The sequence below is a fragment of the Pinus tabuliformis genome, chromosome 7 (assembly GCF_031772625.1).
Source record: "Pinus tabuliformis cultivar Carrire ecotype Pingquan chromosome 7, CPIR1, whole genome shotgun sequence".
NCBI classification, from domain to species: Eukaryota; Viridiplantae; Streptophyta; class Pinopsida; order Pinales; family Pinaceae; genus Pinus; species Pinus tabuliformis.
This window is the reverse complement of record NC_142293.1, coordinates 711,175,522-711,197,200: the sequence shown is the minus strand read 5'-3', so window position 1 is coordinate 711,197,200 and position 21,679 is coordinate 711,175,522. Positions and strand designations below refer to the sequence as shown.

General features: G+C 35.2%; 1 protein-coding gene across 1 annotated transcript; it reads right to left on the bottom strand.

The window, feature by feature from the left end:
- Positions 1 to 12,000: 12,000 nt before the first annotated feature.
- LOC149249499 (pectin acetylesterase 7-like) lies at positions 12,001 to 14,456 on the bottom strand. The gene is made up of 3 exons (XM_089456270.1): positions 14,134 to 14,456; positions 12,317 to 12,399; positions 12,001 to 12,174 (listed from the first exon to the last, which is right to left on the bottom strand). The coding sequence occupies exons 1-3, from the start codon at positions 14,264 to 14,266 to the stop codon at positions 12,016 to 12,018; spliced, it is 375 nt and encodes a 124-aa protein (XP_089312396.1). The 5' UTR covers positions 14,267 to 14,456; the 3' UTR covers positions 12,001 to 12,015.
- Between the last annotated feature and the right edge of the window lie 7,223 nt (positions 14,457 to 21,679).

Here is a 21,679-nt window from a genome sequence, read left to right as displayed (position 1 = left end):
ATATTGGGATGTTTTGGACAGTATGGGAAGCTTTCTTTGGACTGAGATTCAAAGGGGAACTAAATGGACAAGGAGCTTTATGAATCTCTGCAGGTATTTCTTCATTAGCAATACTAGGCTTTAAATCTTCAAACTGTGTATCCTCAACTAAAAACTTCTCATGCAGAGACAAATAAGATTTCTTGGGCTTACCTGATTCTGATGCTCCTTTCTGTGATGTTTTCTTCGGGTTAACAATCTTCTCAGGGTCAGGCACTGGAACAGCTGGAGACTTTTGCGGATTTCTTCTAGTATGCCTCACAAACTAAGCCAGAATTATGAAGTGGAGTCGCCAAGAGGTTCGGCCTCCAGTAGAGTCGCTAGATAGATGATTACAACCAAAAACGTGCCTAGACTTTGTCTATCATCAAAGTTGGGTTTGTGTCGTTTCCCAGGGAAGCTGAGCTTCAGTTTCCAGTTCCCCGACAACGGCACCAATTATGTTATCACTCCAAGAAACTCTCCGAGGTTGTAAATTAGAGATGCCTAGTAACATATAATCTTCAATATTGTTCTCTGAACTATTGGAACGAAAGATGGTTTGGATCAAGTCAGATAACCATTTCAGCTCTATTCACACTCAAGACATGCATGAACACCCCCAACAACACAAGGCTTTAGATTGCTAATGCTCAATAGTTTGTAGATTTAATGGATAGATGGAGAACACTGACTATGCCAGCAGATTGCATACATGGACCTATATGAATGGCTAGCTACAGGCAGCAAATGAACTTACTGACTATACTGGCAGATGCACATATAATCACACATATAAATGGCTAGCCATAGGCAGCAAAGAAGCTTGCAAATCTAATATATCAAAGCAGAGATAAGATGACAGTTATCTGGCCTTAAACACACAGAAAACCTGAACAAATTGTTCAAGTGCAAGCATAGAACAGAAGAGAAATGGACATTAAACATGTAACAACAAAAGAAGCTTGTATTACTAAAGACTGCAGATGAGAAGCTTGAAGGAACAGGGGAGGAATAATCTCCAAAAGTTGAACCCTCGTTACATTTAATTTTCTGCCTTTTATAGGCCCTTTACAATGCCCCTGAGCTCTCTAGAAGGCTCGGAGTCTTGGACTTGTCTGATCTGTCCCATAACCGTTTGATTCCCTCAATAGGTAGGTATGGCTCGGAGGTTTTTCCTTTTCTGACAGAGGAATAACCATACTCAGATGTTTTGGGCGGCCTGCTGTGATGCATGAGAGCTCCCTCGTGCCAAAGATGCCCCATTATGTTTGTTAGGATGACCGTTGCACTGGCAGGGCCGTTAATGCTCCATGATTTCGTTCGGTTTGGGTTGAGGCATGTAGTGGCCCTTCTCCTTCCCTTTCTGGGCTTTGTTTGCCGGCCGCCGCTTCTCCGCCGAATCCTTCTTCTAGTGTGTATCATGACTACAAGACTCAGCTACGGATGGCTTGGCGCCGGAACCTACAATGGAGTGGCTGTCGTTCTTATGAAATCCCTGCACCGGTCCCTTTCAAACAATAGTTGTGAATGTTTCTTTTCTGTTATTGTATCTGTTTGGGTCATAAACGGCGAAAACGCTACAACACTGCTAAATCCCGCCCATTTCTGCTTCATTCGGACTTTAAAAGTCCTCAAGCCTGGTTCAATTATCTATCGGGTCCGGGATTCATCGCATTTGTGCTTATAATGTAAAAGGTCATGCATCCTTGGTCTCCCTAATTGCGATCTGCCGATCGCGATATGCGCTGATACCGTCGATTCCATGCCTTTCTCTATATTTGAAAATACATTGAAAATCATGAAAGAATGCCTCTGGCGGACCTGAAAAATATATATATTTTAGTTCCGAACCCTTTCGGATACGAGACTCATCGCAATCGGCACTTGCCCAGGCTTCCTTCGTATTTTCTTTATACAAAGAGAATACATAAAAACAATGAAAATGCGACGGGCGCAGATTTGAAATATTATAGAATGGAGCATTGTATGGCTGTCGGGTCTGGCCCATAGGCGATCGCTCATCCGCGAAGTCTTGTGCCCCTGTCACTGTGGACCCGATATTTTATGCAAAGGAATTAACACCACCGTTGGGTCCGGCCCATCGGATCGGAGGCATATCAAATGTAAAGGCCCTGCCCATTAGAAAACACCGATAGTGATATCACCGCAGACCTGATATTTTATAAGAAATAATTTATAGTGCCATTGGGTCCGAGCCATCGGGTCGGAAACATAACCATTGAAAGGCCTTGCCCCCTTTGTAAGCGCCGATGCGATATCGACGATCGCATAATACAAAGGCCCAAACTTCTTTGTAAGTCCTCCACTTGCGACCCGCCAATGTGCCGATGCAATCTGGACCGTTGATCGGCCGGATCCAACGGTTGAGATTTATTCGGTCCTTTATGCCTGCAACTTTGATTTTTACATGGTTTTTGGGGTATTTCCGCCTCCCGATAATGTATTTCTGTCCTCCAAAGGGCTTTCCCCCTGCAATTTTTTTATCGGTGGAAGACTTTTAGCCAAATTTTGAGAATTTGAACAGCAACCATGGATCCCTTGGCACCATTATAAGCGTGTTTGCAGCCTTTAAGATTCTTTGAATCCATTTTTGATTCTTTTGCACAGCAAAGCTAACAGGTCCTTTAAGGTTTGTCACCAAAGCCATTTTCAATGACACTTTTGGTGAGGGTCATTAAAGGCTCGTCACTAATTCTCTCTTTGGTGACACTTTTGGTGAGGGTCGTTAAATGCCCATCACTAATTCTCTCTTTGGTGACACTTCTAATGACGATATTTTAATGACCGTCACCAATGATCTCTTTGGTTACTTTTGGTGATGGTCAATAAATGTTCGTCATCATTAATCATTCCAATGAGTTTTTTATAACGCTTCATGCCTGTGACAGACCTTTAAGGTCCGTCACCAATGTCGCATATGGTGACGTTCTTTAAAAAATCGTTGTTGTATGTGTATATAGTGATGGTCCTTTAAGGTTTGTCACCAAATCCATTTTCAGTGACACTTTTGGTGAGGGTCGTTAAAGGCTTGTCACTAATTTTCTCTTTGGTGACACTTTTGGTGAGGGTCGTTAAAGGCCCATCACTAATTCTCTTTTTGGTGACACTTCAGGTGATGATATCTTATTGACCCTCACCAATGCCCTTTTTGATTACTTTTGGTGACAGTCAAAAAATGTTTGTCATCATTGGTCATTCCAATGAGTTTTTGATGAAGCTATGTACTTGTTACTATATTTTTTGTCAAAAAATAACTCTTTAAGACCATTGTTGTGGAACCTTTTTTATTATGTGTCCAAGGTCATAGTGGTTATAATAGTCAGTCAATTTTTTAAGAATTAATTAGTGTGTATCATTTCCCTCAAGTCATAAGAATATAGTTTTCCTATGAGTCAACGCATGATTCATTTCTATTAGGTTTATTATCTAGCAAATTTCCTTTAAATAAAATTCCACTTGTGTGTATAGGAACTACATTATTCAATATATAATCCAGCTCTATCAATTCTATTAATGAGAGAGACCTAACATTCCTTGGCACCTCGCATGTCTTGGAACATCTTTGTACCTAGAACATCTTGCCATGAGTAGGATGCCCAAGCACATGTTGGCATGCCCTAGCATAGCATAACACTCCCCTATCACGTGTTGGCATGGACTAGAACACCTTGGAAAAATACTGCATTGAAAAACATTAGAAGTTGGCACACATTGGCACTTGGCATGTATTGGAACATATTATAAGTGTGCCTAGCATGCCCCTTTTGAAAAAGATAAAGTCTCGACTTATTAACCCTCTTATGTGTTCATTTCCTTGCATTTTAGCTTGTTTATTCCTTTTTTTGCCTTGAAACTCCTTGACGCATATTGGCATACTATGGCACCATGCACATCCTAGCATGTCTTAGCACCTAGAATGCCTTGGCACTATTTGGAACATGCTATCACACCCCAAAAATACCTACCACACTCTAGCACTTTTTGATATTCCCTGATATTACCTGGTATGCCTTACCTGTGCTTAACATACCTTGTCACTCCGTCCTTGGCATGACAACTAACACTCATTAACACTCTCCGACGCACCCTTATATTCATTCACTTCCATGCATTTTGACCTAGTGCTCCCTTGTGTTTTCCTAGTACTCCCTAACACTCCTCAACATGCATTGGCACTCTCTAGCACACCTTAGCACTCTTTGATATGCTCTTCCACTTCATAGCATGCATCACACTCCCTGATGCACATTGGCACATTGGCACGTGTTGGCACTTGGCAAGTATTAGCATGTTTGGCATGCGTTGAGATGACTTGGTATGATTTGGCATGGTTTACATTAAATTTATTTGAGATTAATTATTGGAAACTAGATGAGAAGAAACAGAGGAAGATTTGGCACTTAGAATGCATTGACACTTGGCACTTGGCACCTATTGGAACGTAGTGTTGGTTTTCCTAGCATGACCCTCATGGAAAAGGTAAATTGATGACTTATTAACCCTATTATGTGCTCATTTACTTGTAGTTTAACTTGTTCCTCCCTTTTGTTCCCTTGACAGCCCCTGGCATGCCTTCGCACTCGACACGTCTTATCTTGTTTGACATGTCTTGGTACTATCTGGCACATGTTAGCATGCCCTAACATTCTCTAACACACCTTGGCAGTCATGACCTTACAACTAGAATTCATGACCTTACAACTAGAATGAGCATGAAACATGAATTCATTAAGCAAGAAATAAAGTAACACATAATGATTTTTCCATCAAAATAGAGCTTTATGCAAAGAATTTTGTTTATAAAATGTAAGGAAAACCATTGAATAATTGATGAATGGAGAGAGAAGATCAATATCTATCATATAAAGCTATAACAGAGAAAAAATAACATCACAATCTTACTGCACATGAATTCCTAGATAATAGTTGCAAATTGTGTCCTTTGATTTCCAGAAAATGTCCGAGTGCAAGCTACAATAGTTCTCTCCTCTGAAATCCAACCTGTTCTATCACTAATAAACTGATAAATAAAGACCAAAACAACATCTCCCCACTCTTAGGGGTTGAATCAATGACTCTAGGAATTGTTCCATGAGGTGTTCTAACCAAACCCTAATGTCTAAGGAAGTTAAAAACAACTTCTACAGTTAACTTTGACTCCAACCTCTCTCATAAATGAGGTCAAATTTACATGAAAACAACTTATAAATACTAACCACCCATTATTTACATTTACTTTTACCCCTCACATTCATCTACTTCACCCTTTTGACTTTTACTAGATTCAAACTAGGAATTACAAAAAATCACATAGTGAAAATTTTACAAAAATCTTAGAAATTTCCAAGTGTACAACGAGCTATTGGAGGCCATTTTTGAGTGCCTTTATGAAGTTCAAATCTATATCGAAAGCCTTTTCTTGAAATATGGGAGAGTGGAGATGTAAAGAAAAACTATTTAATTTTCTTTTATAAATGTAATTTACATATGCATGTGCATGCACTCGTTGATAGTTATAAATCTAACAGTGAAAACTCAAAAGAAGAGACTTTAGAAGAGGTTAATTAACTACCAGATAGTTAAGCATTTGTGATTCTTGCCTTCCTTTCTTGAGAAACAAAGACGTCTCAGTGGAAAGGAAGGAGGTTCTGATTTTTTTTCCAACTTCCTGAGGAGGAAAAGAAGATAAAAATTCAACCAAGAAAAGCAGTGAAGATTGCAGGTAGACGAAAATTCTTGAGATGGGCTGGACCCAGTGGAATACCTCACATAGAACTACTTTGGACTGGATCGGTAGAGGTCTTGAGATGTGCAAAGTATCTCAGGCTGGGAAAAATTGTTCTGGTAGTTGGAAGCTTGGGGGGGTGGGCGTGCCGAGGGGGGGCGGGGAATGCAGACATCATTGTCAATCCCATTGGAAGGGTGGAGGGTACTCTTCCTATTGAGTTATTCCTAAACTGATAACCAACAGATAAGTATAAGTATATTAGTCATTTTACCGTGTTTATTTCTTTTCTTGAATATAGACAGTAATGTATGTACATTGTATAATATGTTTGAGTTCGAGTTCAGTGTAGAAAGTGTGATTTTGTAAAGATGAAAGAAAATAGTAGCAGATACTGTAGTTGACAACTAAGTAGGTTGTCAAGTAAGTATAATCATTAACTCTTTTTATTTTAATGGGTTTGTCCTAGTTGTCAGAGACTCAGTTAGTTTGGCCCTTAGGCTGCAACCAAGGGCTAAACAATTTGGTATCTTGAAGAAATAAATTAAAAACCCTTGCGGGAGAAACTACCTAAGAAACTGTAAATAATAGGGTAATGATTGATTATACTAAGTATGATATAAATACACCAGGAATAAAGAAACAGTAGAAAGGAAATTGTACTAGATACTAGAAACGTGAAAAGATAATGTGGTCACACACACAAACTTTGGAAAATAATCATAAAACTATATACAGAAACTCGGAAAATGTGAATACATCTGGAGATAATCATAACATACAAACAAGAATTTGGAAGATGTGAATACATTTGAAAATAACCAATATATATATATATATATATATATATATATATATATATATATATATATATATATATATATATATATATATATATATATATATATATATATATATATATATATATATATATATATATATATATATATAAACAATAACTAAAGAGTTGCAGGGATATTATAAATGTAACCAAATTTACTAGAAATTGAAGAGAAGCTCTTTGTTGTTTTTTAATAGTGATTTCCATAATCATGCAAACTAAAATAGGAAACAGTTCGTGAACTAGTTGAATAAGAGACCTATAGCTCTACTGGGACCAATAAGTCTTGCTTAACTTAACAAAATAGGTTCAATAAAACCAAATAAGCAAGTCCTTAATAATTTAAAGGAGCAGCCAGATTCTTGTCTAAAACCCTCAGCTTAATTAACAAAAAATAATCTGAATAGGGCATGAACACATTTAATTCAACAAAAAAAAAAATGTAACAACAAATTATGTACAGTGTCAACACAGAATCTATAATGAGACTTGAAATTTAGAGGGCTTGACCAGTGGTCATCCCTTTGAAAACATTTACACCTATCCAATGAATGCAAAGCCTCCATCTAACCAAGCTACCAGGGCCAGCCATGAATCAAGTAACTAAGATAATTGCCATGAAATTGCCTAGTCAGTATTGGATCGACGAAAGAGGTTGAAACCCCAGAAGCAATCCTTAATCATCACTGGTGTCAAGGGGTACCTATAAGTGCATCGACTGGGTTAACTCCCTCTGCTTTGCGCATAAGTTTATACAGAAGCCTAGCAGGAACAAATTAAAAATGGTACCTGCAACATCCAACCGGAGGGTGTCTCAGTTACAACTGGACACATGAAGTCGATAGGGTAAACAGTGAGAGAAACACAAACCCTGCAAATCTGAGAAAGAAATTGGGCATACATGTGTAGGAAGAGGTAGTCTATAGAATTCGTGACCTGCAACAATTATTACCCTTTAAAACCTTCATTAACCAGGGGAGAAGCTTATTAGACACTAATAATCACCAGATTACCTCCAACAGAGAAGGGCGTAACTCATTGCAGCTCACAAAGAAGGGCGCAGTTCATTGCAGCTCGCAGCAGAACCCCGAACCTGTTACAAAGGGAGCGAGATTAAAAAAAAACAAGCCAGGATCATGAAACCCTCCATTGTTGACATAATGACTAGCAGAGATACCTTACCTGCCTCATGCCCAAAGCTGTGACAATGAAACTGTGCAAATGCAGGTGCCAGGCGAACGAATCAGGGCACCAGTTGCAGAGCGATTTCACCATACCGATGGAAACGCAATGAGGAATGGGTTGAGGTTTCAGGGAAGGGTAATACCCTAACTACTCATTTAAGCTGAACCGTTGATCCTCAATGAAATCGATGATGTAGGTCGGCCCAGGTGTCAAATGTAGAATGAAGCTTGAGAAGGTTCTTCCACTACTGAGTTAATTTAATGGATGCCGACATTGAGTTATATAGTAGGTTATAAAAACCAAAACCCAATTCAAAATGTTGTGGTCATCGAGCTAGGTTGTATCGGAGGTTAGCTTTATAGATTAAATCAAATAAAATAAGATAATCCTTACATGAATATACATGGTAACTTTAAAAGGGAATCTTGGGTTGTTCAAAGAATAATTTTATTTTTTATTTTTTTACTTTATAAGAGTTACATATATGAGAATGACCCAAAGGGGTGTTACAGTTGGTTAGACCTTCGTAACATTGTTGTTGAGGATTTTTCTGGAGGTGTGGAAGACCTTTGACTAGAAGTAGCTAGCCTACCAGAAGATGTTAAAGGTTGCAATTTCGGATTTCCAGTTTGACTTGAAGATGCTCTACCTTGAGAGTAGGTATTTGACCCACTTGAACAAGAAATAGTGTTAGACCTTCGTGGATTAGCATTGATTCGTGAAATTGGAGAACTAGAATTTCCCTAAAGCATTGTAAAACATCGAACTTAGCAAAAATAGGAAATACGATTTATTGATCATTACCCATTGGGAAAACTAAAAGATACTTAGAGAACAATATGCTCCTAAATAAACTTTCCAAAACTTCCATCAGCAACAATAAAGAAAACATCCCTTCAACTATAACAGGTACTCATGAAAATTTGCTTGAACTAAAGAGAAGAAGCTTGTGCTCCAATTGCTTGAACTAAACATAAGAAGCTTGTGCTCCAAACATTAGGGATTCATGGAGACAAGTGATGTTGTAATTACCACAACTCTTGACATTAGAAGAGAGAAAATTTGCATCAAAGTAATTTACCATAACTACACAAAGAATGAAATAAGGATAATGGAGAGAAAGATTTAGTAATAAAAAGTAGATCCATTTTACATGTAGAGTGAGAAGTGTCTCGCCCTTGAGGTTGTTCTGCTTAATACTTGTGGCACATAAATCACTCCACTCCGTAGTGTACTTGTCTCAGAAATGTGTTAAACACAGGGAGCATCTTGCTTCAGTGAAGGAAAATGTGGAGTGTGTGGGGAGTTAGAAGCATGTCATTGCATTACAAAGCAATCTTAGGAATAGAAATGCATATGTGATGAGAAAATGGCTTTGGAAAACCAACAGTATGCACCAAAATAAGTGAAAAAGAGAAAATATGTACCAACATTAATCTGGCAAGTAGAAGAAGAAAAGAAAAGAAAATAATATATATATATATATATATATATATATATATATATGAAAAATAAATGAATATTCTGAAGGCATAGTCATATTTCTACAGTGCATATTGCTAGTAGAAACATGAAAAATTCTTCCAACTCTTGTTGCATGTGAATTATAATCCTACTGTGAATTGTGCAAGCGATAAGATGCATTTAGAGAAGTACTCTCCATTTAATGTTGAGCCTTTCCATCAAATCTTATACTCTGTGCTGATCAGTTTGCATCAAAGTTTCTACGCTCGTACATATCTACTTTTCTACATGGTGATTTCTCTTTATCTTCTAGCTCTGAATGACATTTTGTTTACTAATTTTTATCTTCAGCGACTTTTAATGTGTCATGATTCTTCTTGAATTTATGCCTTATGGCGTTTCCTTTGCAACATCTGGTACAATTGCTAGTTTAGATCCATCTTAACTCCAAATCAGTCAAGCACTGAGAGGGATCAAATCTCTTTTCACTCTAAAAGAGGTGTGCATATAAGTTATATTCCACATGAATATCATGGATCAATACCATGAGTCATTTTTATTTGTTTTTATAGGATTGTTTTTGTTTCATTATTTTTATTTTATTTTATTTTAAATAGTTTAATTTAATTTATATTTTATGTAATTTGACTTAGTCAAAATATTAAACATTACATTACAAGTGTCTTTGGATACACTAAATTTTATTTTTTATATATATATATATATATAATTTAACTTTTTAAATATACATTTTTATTTTTAATTTTATCTTGTCTTCTCTTATTAAGAATCTTACACGCAACGGATTTCTACTTTATTAATGCAGTGTAGCTTCAAAGGATCTCTCACTAAGTTCACAAATTCACTCACTTATATATGAGATCTAATCCCAGATGTTGAAAGAGCTATTAATGGAAACTCCAAGGGAATAAACTTAAACTAAAAGAGAATTATATGTGATCCTGCAATAAATCATATTCATTAAAATGTTTTAACATAGACATATAAACAAGTTTGAGAGATATTTATTTCTTAATCTTAGTAAATTCTTAGTAATTAATTAAATAAATAGTTGCTAATTATTATAACATTTTTTTTCCAAATTTTAATAATAAATATTATTTTTCCTTATAACATTTTTTTATAGATTTAGCATGGTTCTTTGAGTACATTATTTTCTAAATTCACTATTATTTTGTGAACCTTGTCAGGCTAACTTTATAAATTTACAAGTTTTATCACTTACATATCTCTCCATATGAAATTTAATTCCAAAAGTTTTTAGTAACTTGATCAAAACTTTAAAAGAGTAAATACCAAAAAAATTGTAATATAACCATACTACTAGCTCAATAAAAAAAAAATTCATATTCTTTAAAATACTTTAACATAAATACAAAACAGGTCATAGAAATATTTATCTTCATACACTATAAATCCACAAATGACTAATTGAATAAGTAATTGTCAATTAGCATACACAAAGGACTAATTGAATAAGTAATTATCAATTAACATACACAAAGGACTAATTGAATAAGTAATTGTCAATTAGCATAGAGCATTTTCCAATTTGTTAAAACACTTTGAAAATATATTCATGAATACTAAACAAGACTTAAAAATATTTATCATCATACATATTAAATAATTATTATATTAATCATTACAATTAATCATTAAATTTTTGTACGTTGAACGTTTACTGTGGCAGCAAGTAAAGTATGTTTTCCCCGAAGACAAATGAAAGGTCCCACTGCCGAAATTCATTTCTCGGGACCTGCTAGGCAAGTGTCACCTATATTTAAGTCATTTCTGACAGGTTCACGGATAATCATAAGGACATTTTCAAACGTTTACTCCAATGATGTGACATATAAATAATGATAATAATAATATTAACCGTATACGCGCCGAGCCATATTGCGTTCAGGGGTTAAATTTGACAGGTGACCCTACCCGTCAAGGAATTTTTTTATGACGTTTTTATTTTTAAACTGCCCATCATATGACTTTTAAAATTTATTTGTACAAGTTTCCATAATTGTTTTTGTATATCAACACAATCAACATATGCATATGGAATTGCTACAAATCTTAATTCATGCTTGTAAACAAGCCCTTCCTTATCACAAATTTTTAAAAAACCAAATTTAGAGGCATCTATAAATTTAGATAAATAACATGTGCGTATACGGGTATACGGGGGTAATCGGTACATGATTCTACTGCTTTCTACTCAAGGTTATAATCTTTAAAAATCACTATATATTATCATAAGAATATACCAGTCGAAGGTTGTGGATTAGTCCTGGAAGTTTTGGGAAGACAATTATATTGGATAAATTATCCAACATCATGTACATGTCATATTATCAAAATGAAGTGGACAGAATGAAAAGATAAATTCATTGTTTCTGAGTTTACTTTACCAATCACAGCCAACGGCTAAGTGAATAACAATCAAAGGCTCTGGATCAGTGCTGAAAGTTTTGGGCCGATAATTATACGGGATAGGTTATCAAACATCATATACATATCATATTATCCAAATGAGGTGAATAGAATACAAAAGATAATTTCTTGGTTTCTGAATTTACTTTACAGGTCACAGCCAATCGGCCTGAAGAACTTACTGTAGAAAATATCACTCCTTGAGATATAGGAAACAACCATTCAATAATAATTGATAATGAGGAAGTGTTTCAATAGATAACTCTTCTTTGCATTGATAAAGGGTTTCTAATAAGAATTTGAGTTAAAAACACAGGAATGAAGAATAAATACCTGGATTTTTTGCTTTGCTGTTACCTAAGAGGCCCGAGAACTGTACTTGTTTACTCATGTATTTAGATGAACCCAGGCGAGTTTTCGTCCGTGCAGAACATGTTGTAATGTTGTTGCACCATGATCCCCCCTGAATCCAAATAAAACATCATGCTCATATAATGTTACCTCCTTTTTTACCCTTTCGAATAAAGCAAAATTACTGGCTATAAATAAACAGAAACATGATCAAATGCAGGGCATGCATATTAGTCACTGATGTAAAATCTTGCCTCAAAGTGAACAAGCCAGTTATTTACTCCAGATCCAAATCCCTTGCTCAAATGGTAGCCTGGTGGGCTTCCATCTAAACAAACTGCATGAAAAATATGGAACTTGAATAAGTTTATATATCTCATTTATAAGAAGATGCTCAGAAATTATGTTAAAAAAAACAGTTACAAACTTACAAGCTAAACCCATTTCTTTTACGATTCCATTGATTCACAATCACTGCGACATTCACAGATTAAAAATGTAGACACTAGTTCTATCACTCCCTAACTCAAATACACAAAAATTTTGAACATTGCAACAACAAAAGGAAAATTAAGGACATGCAAGTGCCTAGGAAAAGAAAATCTAATCTCATTTGCTCTTTTGTCTGAACTTTGAGGGGATTAAACTACAAATGTTTGGGTATAAGAAATTCAAACTAAGTTATAAATGAAGAATATAGTTTAGTAGAGTGAGGCGTGTCTGCTTGACGATGGATAATTGTAAGATGCAAGAATCCTGCCATATTGTGAAGAGATAGTGGTTACTGTGAGCCCTACTCTATATACTATCGAGTAATTGCTAATGAAAAAAGTGTACTGTCCCATGAAGAATGCATATAAAATCAATTTGCACATTAACAGCTCTGGACTAACCTATACCTTAAGGCTTGCATGAACTTGTATGAGTGCTTAACCTGTCAAGAGGGGGCACTTCATGGCAACGAGGTTAGTTCATGGCAAAGATAAGGGATGTGAGAGTACGCTCAAGCAAACGAAGGTCAAAATCATAGGGCTAATAGACTCGAGAATGCTTTAAGAAAAACATATTGGTTCCTTGCTTCTGTCGGATAAACAAAACATCGAATCGACCGGGAACTATCACTATGTAAACACTTATACAATTCAGAAACTATTAGTATGCAAACACTTGAAAAATCCCGATTAGAAGCTCAGTCTCTTCATATGATGTTTGGGGATTTGCTATCAAACGCAAAGCTTATCCACTAAAATGCAAAACAGAGTGCCTTTAAAAGGTTTCAACAACTCTTAACTTAACTGGAAAGAATAAGCAAAAACTCACATATATGATTACAGACAATGAGGGCATCAAGTAGTGAAGAATGAGATTAAACGATGTCTGATATCATCAGCTCCAATATGTCGATTCCTTTGAGGCCTAGTCTCATGATCATATAAGTGTCAGGGCAGGTACAGACATACAACATTGGCCATCAATGGCCTCCACAGATGCCTAAAGTCCACTACAATGTACTGCTGCTCAACTATATACAATGTTAGCCAAAGGAAGCAAACCTTTTAGGCTGTTTCTGATTTCTTTTACACTTGTTCATGCTGTTTGAATTAGAGAGTAGAGTCTGTCATTTCTTCAGATACACAACCACGGATTAAGAAGTTTTTGTTATAACCTTTTTGGATCTTTTTGAAGAAGGTGAGTGGAGATCGCAACTGTACAGATCATAATGATTGAAATTCATCTGTAACCGCTAGGAACTTTCAATGCCACATTAAAATTGTAGGTACTTATGCCACCATAAAATTGTCTGTACTCAATAGCATGAAGTTACTTTTGAACACTGAACTTTGCCAACCAGAATCAAAATTAGACTATTGCAGAGCCCTTTTTATGATGCTTGAACCCAAAAAAAATTGACACTTTCAATTTCAAAATGTGTGCCTCTTACAAAAATTTTCTAAGCTCGGAAATTTACTGAACCACTTTTCATGAAACCAAAACAAACACTGGCAGTGAAACAGGGGCTTAAATTTAAAGTAAAAATATATACCCATAAACAAGAGAAAATGGTACTTACCAGCTCCTTTGGCCACGGCATCTTCCACCAAAGTCAGATCCACCAAAAATGCATTCGTTGACACAACCATCAGAACCAGTACTCCCATAGCAAACCAACAGTCGGCGAAATCTGACATGTTTTTGTCCACCATTTTGCCAATCTAAACAGAACCCAAGTTAGGACCAACAACAATCGTAGCCAAGCCCAGTTGGCATAAAGCCAAGAGGATACTTCTGGACGAAACCCAAATGGGAAAAATCCCCAAAGAAGCAGCAGTTATGACACCAAATCTATCACAGAGCGAAACTAGCAACTTAAAGCGCGAAACCGAATTCAGAACATGAATCACTTTAAGTTTTAACTTACGGGTGCCAGGTGGATTGGTTAAATATATATATATATATATATATATATATATATATATATATATATAAAATTTAAAACTTTTAATTTTTAAACCTGCCCGTCATATTGACGTTTTTAAAAATTAATGGCACGTTGCACATGACGTGGATATTTGAAATTAAAACGTATTTTACGGGTAAAAAGGCTAAATACGGGTATACGGGCGTCAAATTTAAACCCTGATTGCGTTGATTTGGTAATGGGTACGAAATGATTCGTATAAGAAAATTATGAAGGTGCTTTCAAGTCACAGCCAAAAGTAAAGTGTTACATAAGCCACGAGCTGGCTTCGCGTGAGTTAAAGGACTATGAAGAGATGCACTGCTTCGCGTGAGTTAAAGGACTATGAAGAGATGGACTGCTTCTTTTTAGGGTATATATTTTCTTTCATGCCCTCTCGTATCTTTACTTTTATGAGCGCACGGGAATAATTCAAACGTCTTTTGCTTTGGTGCGTTTGCTTTTATTTACTTTACAGATGCGATTTAATCCAACTAAAATTAATGAAGGGCATTTTCTAATCCACTGTTTGAATTAATTAATTGTATATTTTATAAATCTTTATTAATTATTTTTATATTTTTAAAATTAATATAGAAATGAAATAATTTTTATTTTTTTGGTAAAATTTCAATATTAAATTCTATTATTAATACTTAATACAAAAACTCTACCCAATATTTTAAATTTAATTATTAATCATATAATTATATAATAACTTATATTTATATTAATATTAAATCTCCATCATATATTTAATAATAGTATATGTAGATTAATATGGTTGTGTATATAGTTGATATTTGCCTATCACCATATTTATTAATGTGGTTGTGCCAATAAATTACCAAATTTCAATTAGTTAAATATAGGTATTATTTTATAATTACATTAAAAGATAAGTGTTAGATGTTAGATATTAGAACTTAGATCTAAATATTTTTTATATTCTATTTTTTTTATTAATAACATTACTTACAATTTTTTAGATAAAAGAAAATCATAATATGCATATTATATTAAAATAGATAACATATAGACAATAGTTATAAATTAACATCCATTTTGTCATATAAATTAACAAGAATGATTTTGTAATCATATTTAAATTTAATTAATAATCGTATAAAAAATTAATATTTACAATATAACAATATTCTTAACCATGAATATTCACCCATTTTACAGTGGATGTTATTATCTCTTAAATAGGCTTTCTTACAATACCATGGGCCAATACCTTGAGTTATCAATACCACATACCCAAAAACCTTAACTCATTTCAAAAAAAAAAAAATTTATTTAATTATAATTCAATTTTATAACATTTTTATATTAAAACCTAATACTTACAACAAACATACAATATAACAAGATTCTTAACCATGGATATTCACCCTATTTTACCATGGATATTATTAACTTGTTTCAAAATCAAAATATTTTATAAATATTTAATTTCATTTTTATTTTATGTTATTTTTAAACTAAAATCTAAAAGAAAAAGCCATGGGGAGATGTTGTAGTGGTGTAAATATTTGTAAACATTTACATGTGGTCTCAATTAAAAAGTAATAAAATGTTAAGAATACATGTCTTTCATCCCAAATCCCTCTATACGAGCCCATATCCATCTTAACTTTGGATCTACCAATTGCTAAGAGGGATCGAATGTCTTGAGATGCAAACCACTTTTAGAGTGAAATGAGATTTGATCCCTTTAAGGGCTTGGTAGATTTAGAGTTAAGATGGATCAAAACAAGTTATAAAATGTTTGATTATGGTTATGATGACAAGTGTTTTTCTACATTTTATCTTTTTAAATATTATATTATAATAAAAATGATTAAACCATTCAAAATTTATAATTAATTCATAATATAATAAATATGAAACAAATAGGTTAATTATTATACATAATTTAAATCATATCAAAATTTCAAAATAATTGTTCTATAAAAATTTAATCATATTGAAAAGAAAAGAAAATATCATTAATAAATTTATTATTATATTTAAATAAATAAAATAATTATTACATAATAATAATAATAAAATTTTTATTTTTTAAAATTTCTATCAATTGTATTCGTATCAAAAGAAGTTTACATCTGATTCCAAGGTTCACATAGAAATCCATAGATTCAATCCAAGAAGAAAAGAATGAAATTGCTCATGATCAGACCATTTAACCCAAAAATAATTATTGTAGAGCGAGAGCCCAAGACCTCGCTAATAAATAATTGATCAATAACAAAATAATGCATCATAGCCACATAAAATTATAGCCATATACATCACCCTATGGACACTCTGACACCAACAAATAGAAAATGCATGGATGATTCTTCAGATAAGCCAGAGGGAATTCAAAAGCAAACCCAATCCCTGATAAGTGTTCAACATATGCAAGGAGTTGGACAATCACATAGAAGAAGATGACCCTCCTAGAAATCCCCTAACTCTCTGCCAACATAGCACATAAGAAACAACCTCCATCGAAGACATAGAATTTTGCAATTATAACAAATCCAAAATGTTGCAACAACACAAAAATGAATTGTGTCCCTTTAACCATTGAGAGACATAATAATTGAGGTGGAAAAGAGATAGAAAACATAAAATATTCAACGACTGACAACAACCATTTGACATAAGAACCTTTTCCCTTACCAAAATTCAGATATACCTGGCTCCCATAGAAAGAAAAAAAAATGGTGCAAATAAAACAAACCATTTCATGCCCCATAACAGAGATAAGATGCAGACTGCCCTGTAGAAACCAAGTTGTAGCATATGAAAAATGAGAATGAACTACCTAAAACCACCTCCATCACTGATCATGATCTGAACAAATTAAGGCAGGCGTTTTATTGTCATCATTCAGAGGAGGGTCAATAAGATCTTTGCAAGCAAAGTAGCTCACAAAAAAACCTTTCATTGAAGCCAAACATTGGTCGACATTATCCAGACAAAAGCGTTGATTTCTCAACATACACTTAATGTCCTCTAAGGAAGAAAAAACATTATACTTATCCACTTGCTTGTCCTTAAAAATAAGGTGCAAGAGAGTGATCATTTGTTGATGAAGTAACAAAGAACTTGTTGCCGCTCAAATTGTCCCAGTAACTGAGGATAGCCTGAGACGACATCATTGAGGATCCTATATCCTCCAGCTGTTGGCATTATGGCACAGGTTTGGAGCTATGGCACAGGTGTTGTCCTTGATGGCAACTCTATCTGGTGACAGATCTCAGTTCAGGCTTTCAGAATGAAGGAAAAGACATATACGCAGGTTCATCGAGACTAAGGCGCGTATACACGCGGGTTAGACGTTACAAAGGCGTGTATGCGTATACACGCACTTTCACGCAAGGAAAAGCGCATATATGTTGGAGAACTTCTTTTGGTTCGTGGTAGTTAGTCCTTGGTACTTGAACCTATGGTTTTGGACCATGGTATCTCGTCAGAAGTGTTGATCCCAAGTATTGGGTCCTTGGTATTGTTTTATTATGGTTTTGGACCGTGGTATTGTGAAAGGCCTAAGACTATAAAAGAGGAAGGAGATCATTTGGCAAGAATAATATGAATTAATTGAATATCTAATAAGTGCTAGATCTGAAATATTGGTGATTCGGGTTATGGTGCAGATCTGGATCTGAATGAAGGAGGAACCTTAGCGCAAAGAGAAGGATAAGTTCTATTGATGGGTCATAATCTTAAGGCTTGAATGATAGTATCTTTGTATGATTTTGATCTGTTATATGTGGCGCATGCTTGATCTATAAATCTGATACTCTGGGCTAATCAGTGTCTGAATTTTTGAAAGAGTGAATTATCCTTTATAGATCTATACGCAGGTTCAGTGAAGCGAAGGCGCGTATACACGCTATTTTGGTAAGGGAAAGAAGTGTATACGCAGGTTGGCTTTGACACAGAAGCGTATACACGCAGGTTTCTGAACAGTGAAGTAGCGTACATCTCTTAATTTATGTTCTAGCTGTTTCTGTTTATTGCTGCAGTGGTCTGGGTTCAGAATTGGTGTGTGGTTACAGTTACTGTGTTCTGGGTACAGCTATCAGAGAAGTGTTTATTTTGATTCAGTTTTGATTGGTGAAAAGGTGATTGGTTGATGCAGAAATTCTTGATATTTGATTGATGTGGATCCAGTCTGAAAATTTATAAAACGTGGTCCCCGGAAGAAAGAGAAGGTTGTAGCCTTTTGTAGGCTAGCACCTACATACTAGTATCTTGGCTAGTGCAAGAGCTAAGGGGGTTGTAGCTCCCTTCCAGGAGAAGCTGGAGAACGAGAGAGGGTTGTAGCTCTTTGCAGGTTGTAGCCTGCGTACTGGTAAAGGACTGCACCAATACATTGTAAAAAGAAGTTTCTAATTAAAAGAAGATAGAGACGAATTGCAACAAGTGGTTTTCACCCACATTGGGTTTCCACCTTATATCTTGTGTTCTTGCGTGTGTGATTGTCTTCAGATCTGTTTTACTGTTTCTGGTTACTGTTTATTTGATCCTAATACACAGATTAATGATCAACATCAGTAAGATAATCTAAATTATAAGTTTGCATTGAATACGCGGGTTTCCTTCTCTGTAGTTGCGTATATACACGGTTTTATCTAACTGAAGTAGCGTATATGATCTGGGTTTGAAAAAGAAAATAAGTGACTTGATAATATTGATTCACCCCCCCTCTCAGTATTATTTCCAACAATTGGTATCAGAGCAGGTCCTTCTGAAGAAGCTTGATCGCTTGAAGGAAGATCCATCATCATGAGCAACTACGAGAGAGAAGCATCTATCAGGCCACCGATTTTTGATGGGACAAACTTCGTATATTAGAAGGTAAGAGTTACTGCCTATCTTCAGTCTCTTGGTACAGAAGTCTGGGATATCATAGATACAGGGTACTCTTTCCATCAACAACTCCTACAGATCCAGCTGAGAAGAAGAAATATGAAACAAATGCAAAGGCTATCAATACCCTATTAGGATGTCTATCTCAATCAGAATTCGTCAAGGTTATGCAGTATAAATCCGCAAAAGAAATATGGGACAAGATTGTTCTGAGCTATGAAGGAGATGAACAGGTAAAACGAGCAAAACTTCAAACCCTCAGAATTCAGTATGAAAATCTCAGAATGCACAATGATGAAAGTGTGGTTAACTATTTCCTTCGTGTATATGAGATTGCTAATTGTATGAAAAACTTGGGAGAAGAAATAAAAGAGGCTGTTGTGGTTGAAAAAGTTCTAAGATCTTTTTCCCCTAGATTTGAATCTAAAGTTTCTGCAATAGAAGAAAAGGAGAATCTACGAAACCTTACCATGTCACAGCTGCACGGAATTCTAACTTCTTATGAAATGAGGAAAGGAGGACCATCAGACAGGAGAGAAGCTACCTTCAAGGCTTCAGGCAAAGGAGACTACTATGAGTCAGGACACGTGTCAGAAGAAGAAGAAGAATCAAATTTTGTCAAGAACCTTCAACGGGGTGCTGGAAGATTCCGAGGTAAGTTACCTTTCAAATGCTTTGCTTGTGGAAGAGTCGGTCACTATGCTGCCAAATGTCCTCATAAGGATAAGATTGACAAGGGGAAGGAACCTATTAGATGGAACAAGAAACAAAATTTAAATAAGAAAAGCTATTACACTCATGAAGACAGTGATGGACTCTCAAATAGTGATGAAGATGAACGAGGTAATAATTATAAACTTTTAATGGCTTTTGAAGATGATGATTACATGGATGCTATTAATGAAGAAGGTATTTATGAAGATATTTCTAAACTCAAAATTTGTAATTATTGATTCTCTGCAATGTCAACTGGCTGAAAGGGAAAAAAATCAAGAAAAATTGGAATGTGAAATTGTTGGTCTTAGAAAAGAGATTGAGAAAACAAAAGCTCTTAATCTTAAATTTGTTAAAGGATCTGAAACTCTGGATGAGATTATCAATGTGCAGCGTTCTCCACTAATCAAGACAGGTCTGGGATATAATGGAGAAGCATCTCAAGCATCCACCTCCAAAAGTTATCTTGATGCAGCAAGGAGGAGCGAGCAAAGGCCTAATAGAAATCATCAGGTAAATCAGGGACAGTTTACCTCAAGAATGAACAAAGACTATCAGGAAAATCGAGGGCAATCTACTTTAAGGACAAACAGAAGCCACAACCAGCCATAGGTAAAATCTTCCCAATTTGCCTCAAGAATGGATGTCAGTAGAAACTACAATCAGTTGGTTGATAGATTTGATAATCGTAGGAGTTTCTTCAATGGCCAATGTTTCTCTTGCCATAACTTTGGCCACAAAGCAGCTCAATGTGTTGCCTATAAGACAATCATGACTAGAGAAGCTCAAAAACAAAGAAGTATGACTGGAATCACGAAAAGGACCTATAACAACTTTTCCTCCCTTGAAAATGAAATTGAATGTTATATTTGTAATAACTTCGGTCATGAAGATTCTGAATGCAGGAGAAGGTTTCGGAAGACAACCCAGAAGGAACAAACCTCAAGTGTCAGAACATGGAGAATGAAGGAACCGCAATCAGAAAGATGTGGGATAACTTTATATGCAGAAGGACAGGAAAATCAATGGTATATCACAGTGGATGTTCGAAGCATATGACAGGTGATAAAGAAAAACTTCAATCATATAGTGCTTTAGAAAAAGGAAAGAAAGTTTCTTTTGGAAATGATACCCCTGCAGTCATAAAAGGAAAAGGAACTGTTCAGTTGAAAGAAAAAGTCAAAGTTGGAAATGTTTTGTATGTTGATGGCTTGAAACATAATCTACTGAGTGTCAGTCAGATGTGCGATCAAGGAACTGAGGTAATATTTCGATCAAATGGATGTAGTGTTCGTGATCTTGATACAGGAAAAACAGTGATCAAAGGCATAAGAACTCCAAATAATTTATACATATTTGAAGAAGGACAACAACAATGCTATTTGAGCAAAAATGATGAACATTGGTTATGGCACTGGAGGTTGGGACATCTAAGCTTTTCACAGATAAGAAAAGCATGCAAGTGTCAGGCAGTTTGTGGACTTCCAGACAATACAATATGCAAATCATGTCAGTTTAGTAAGCAAACCAGAACTAACTTTCCTGGGAAGGAAGGATCAACTAGCAGGCCTCTTGA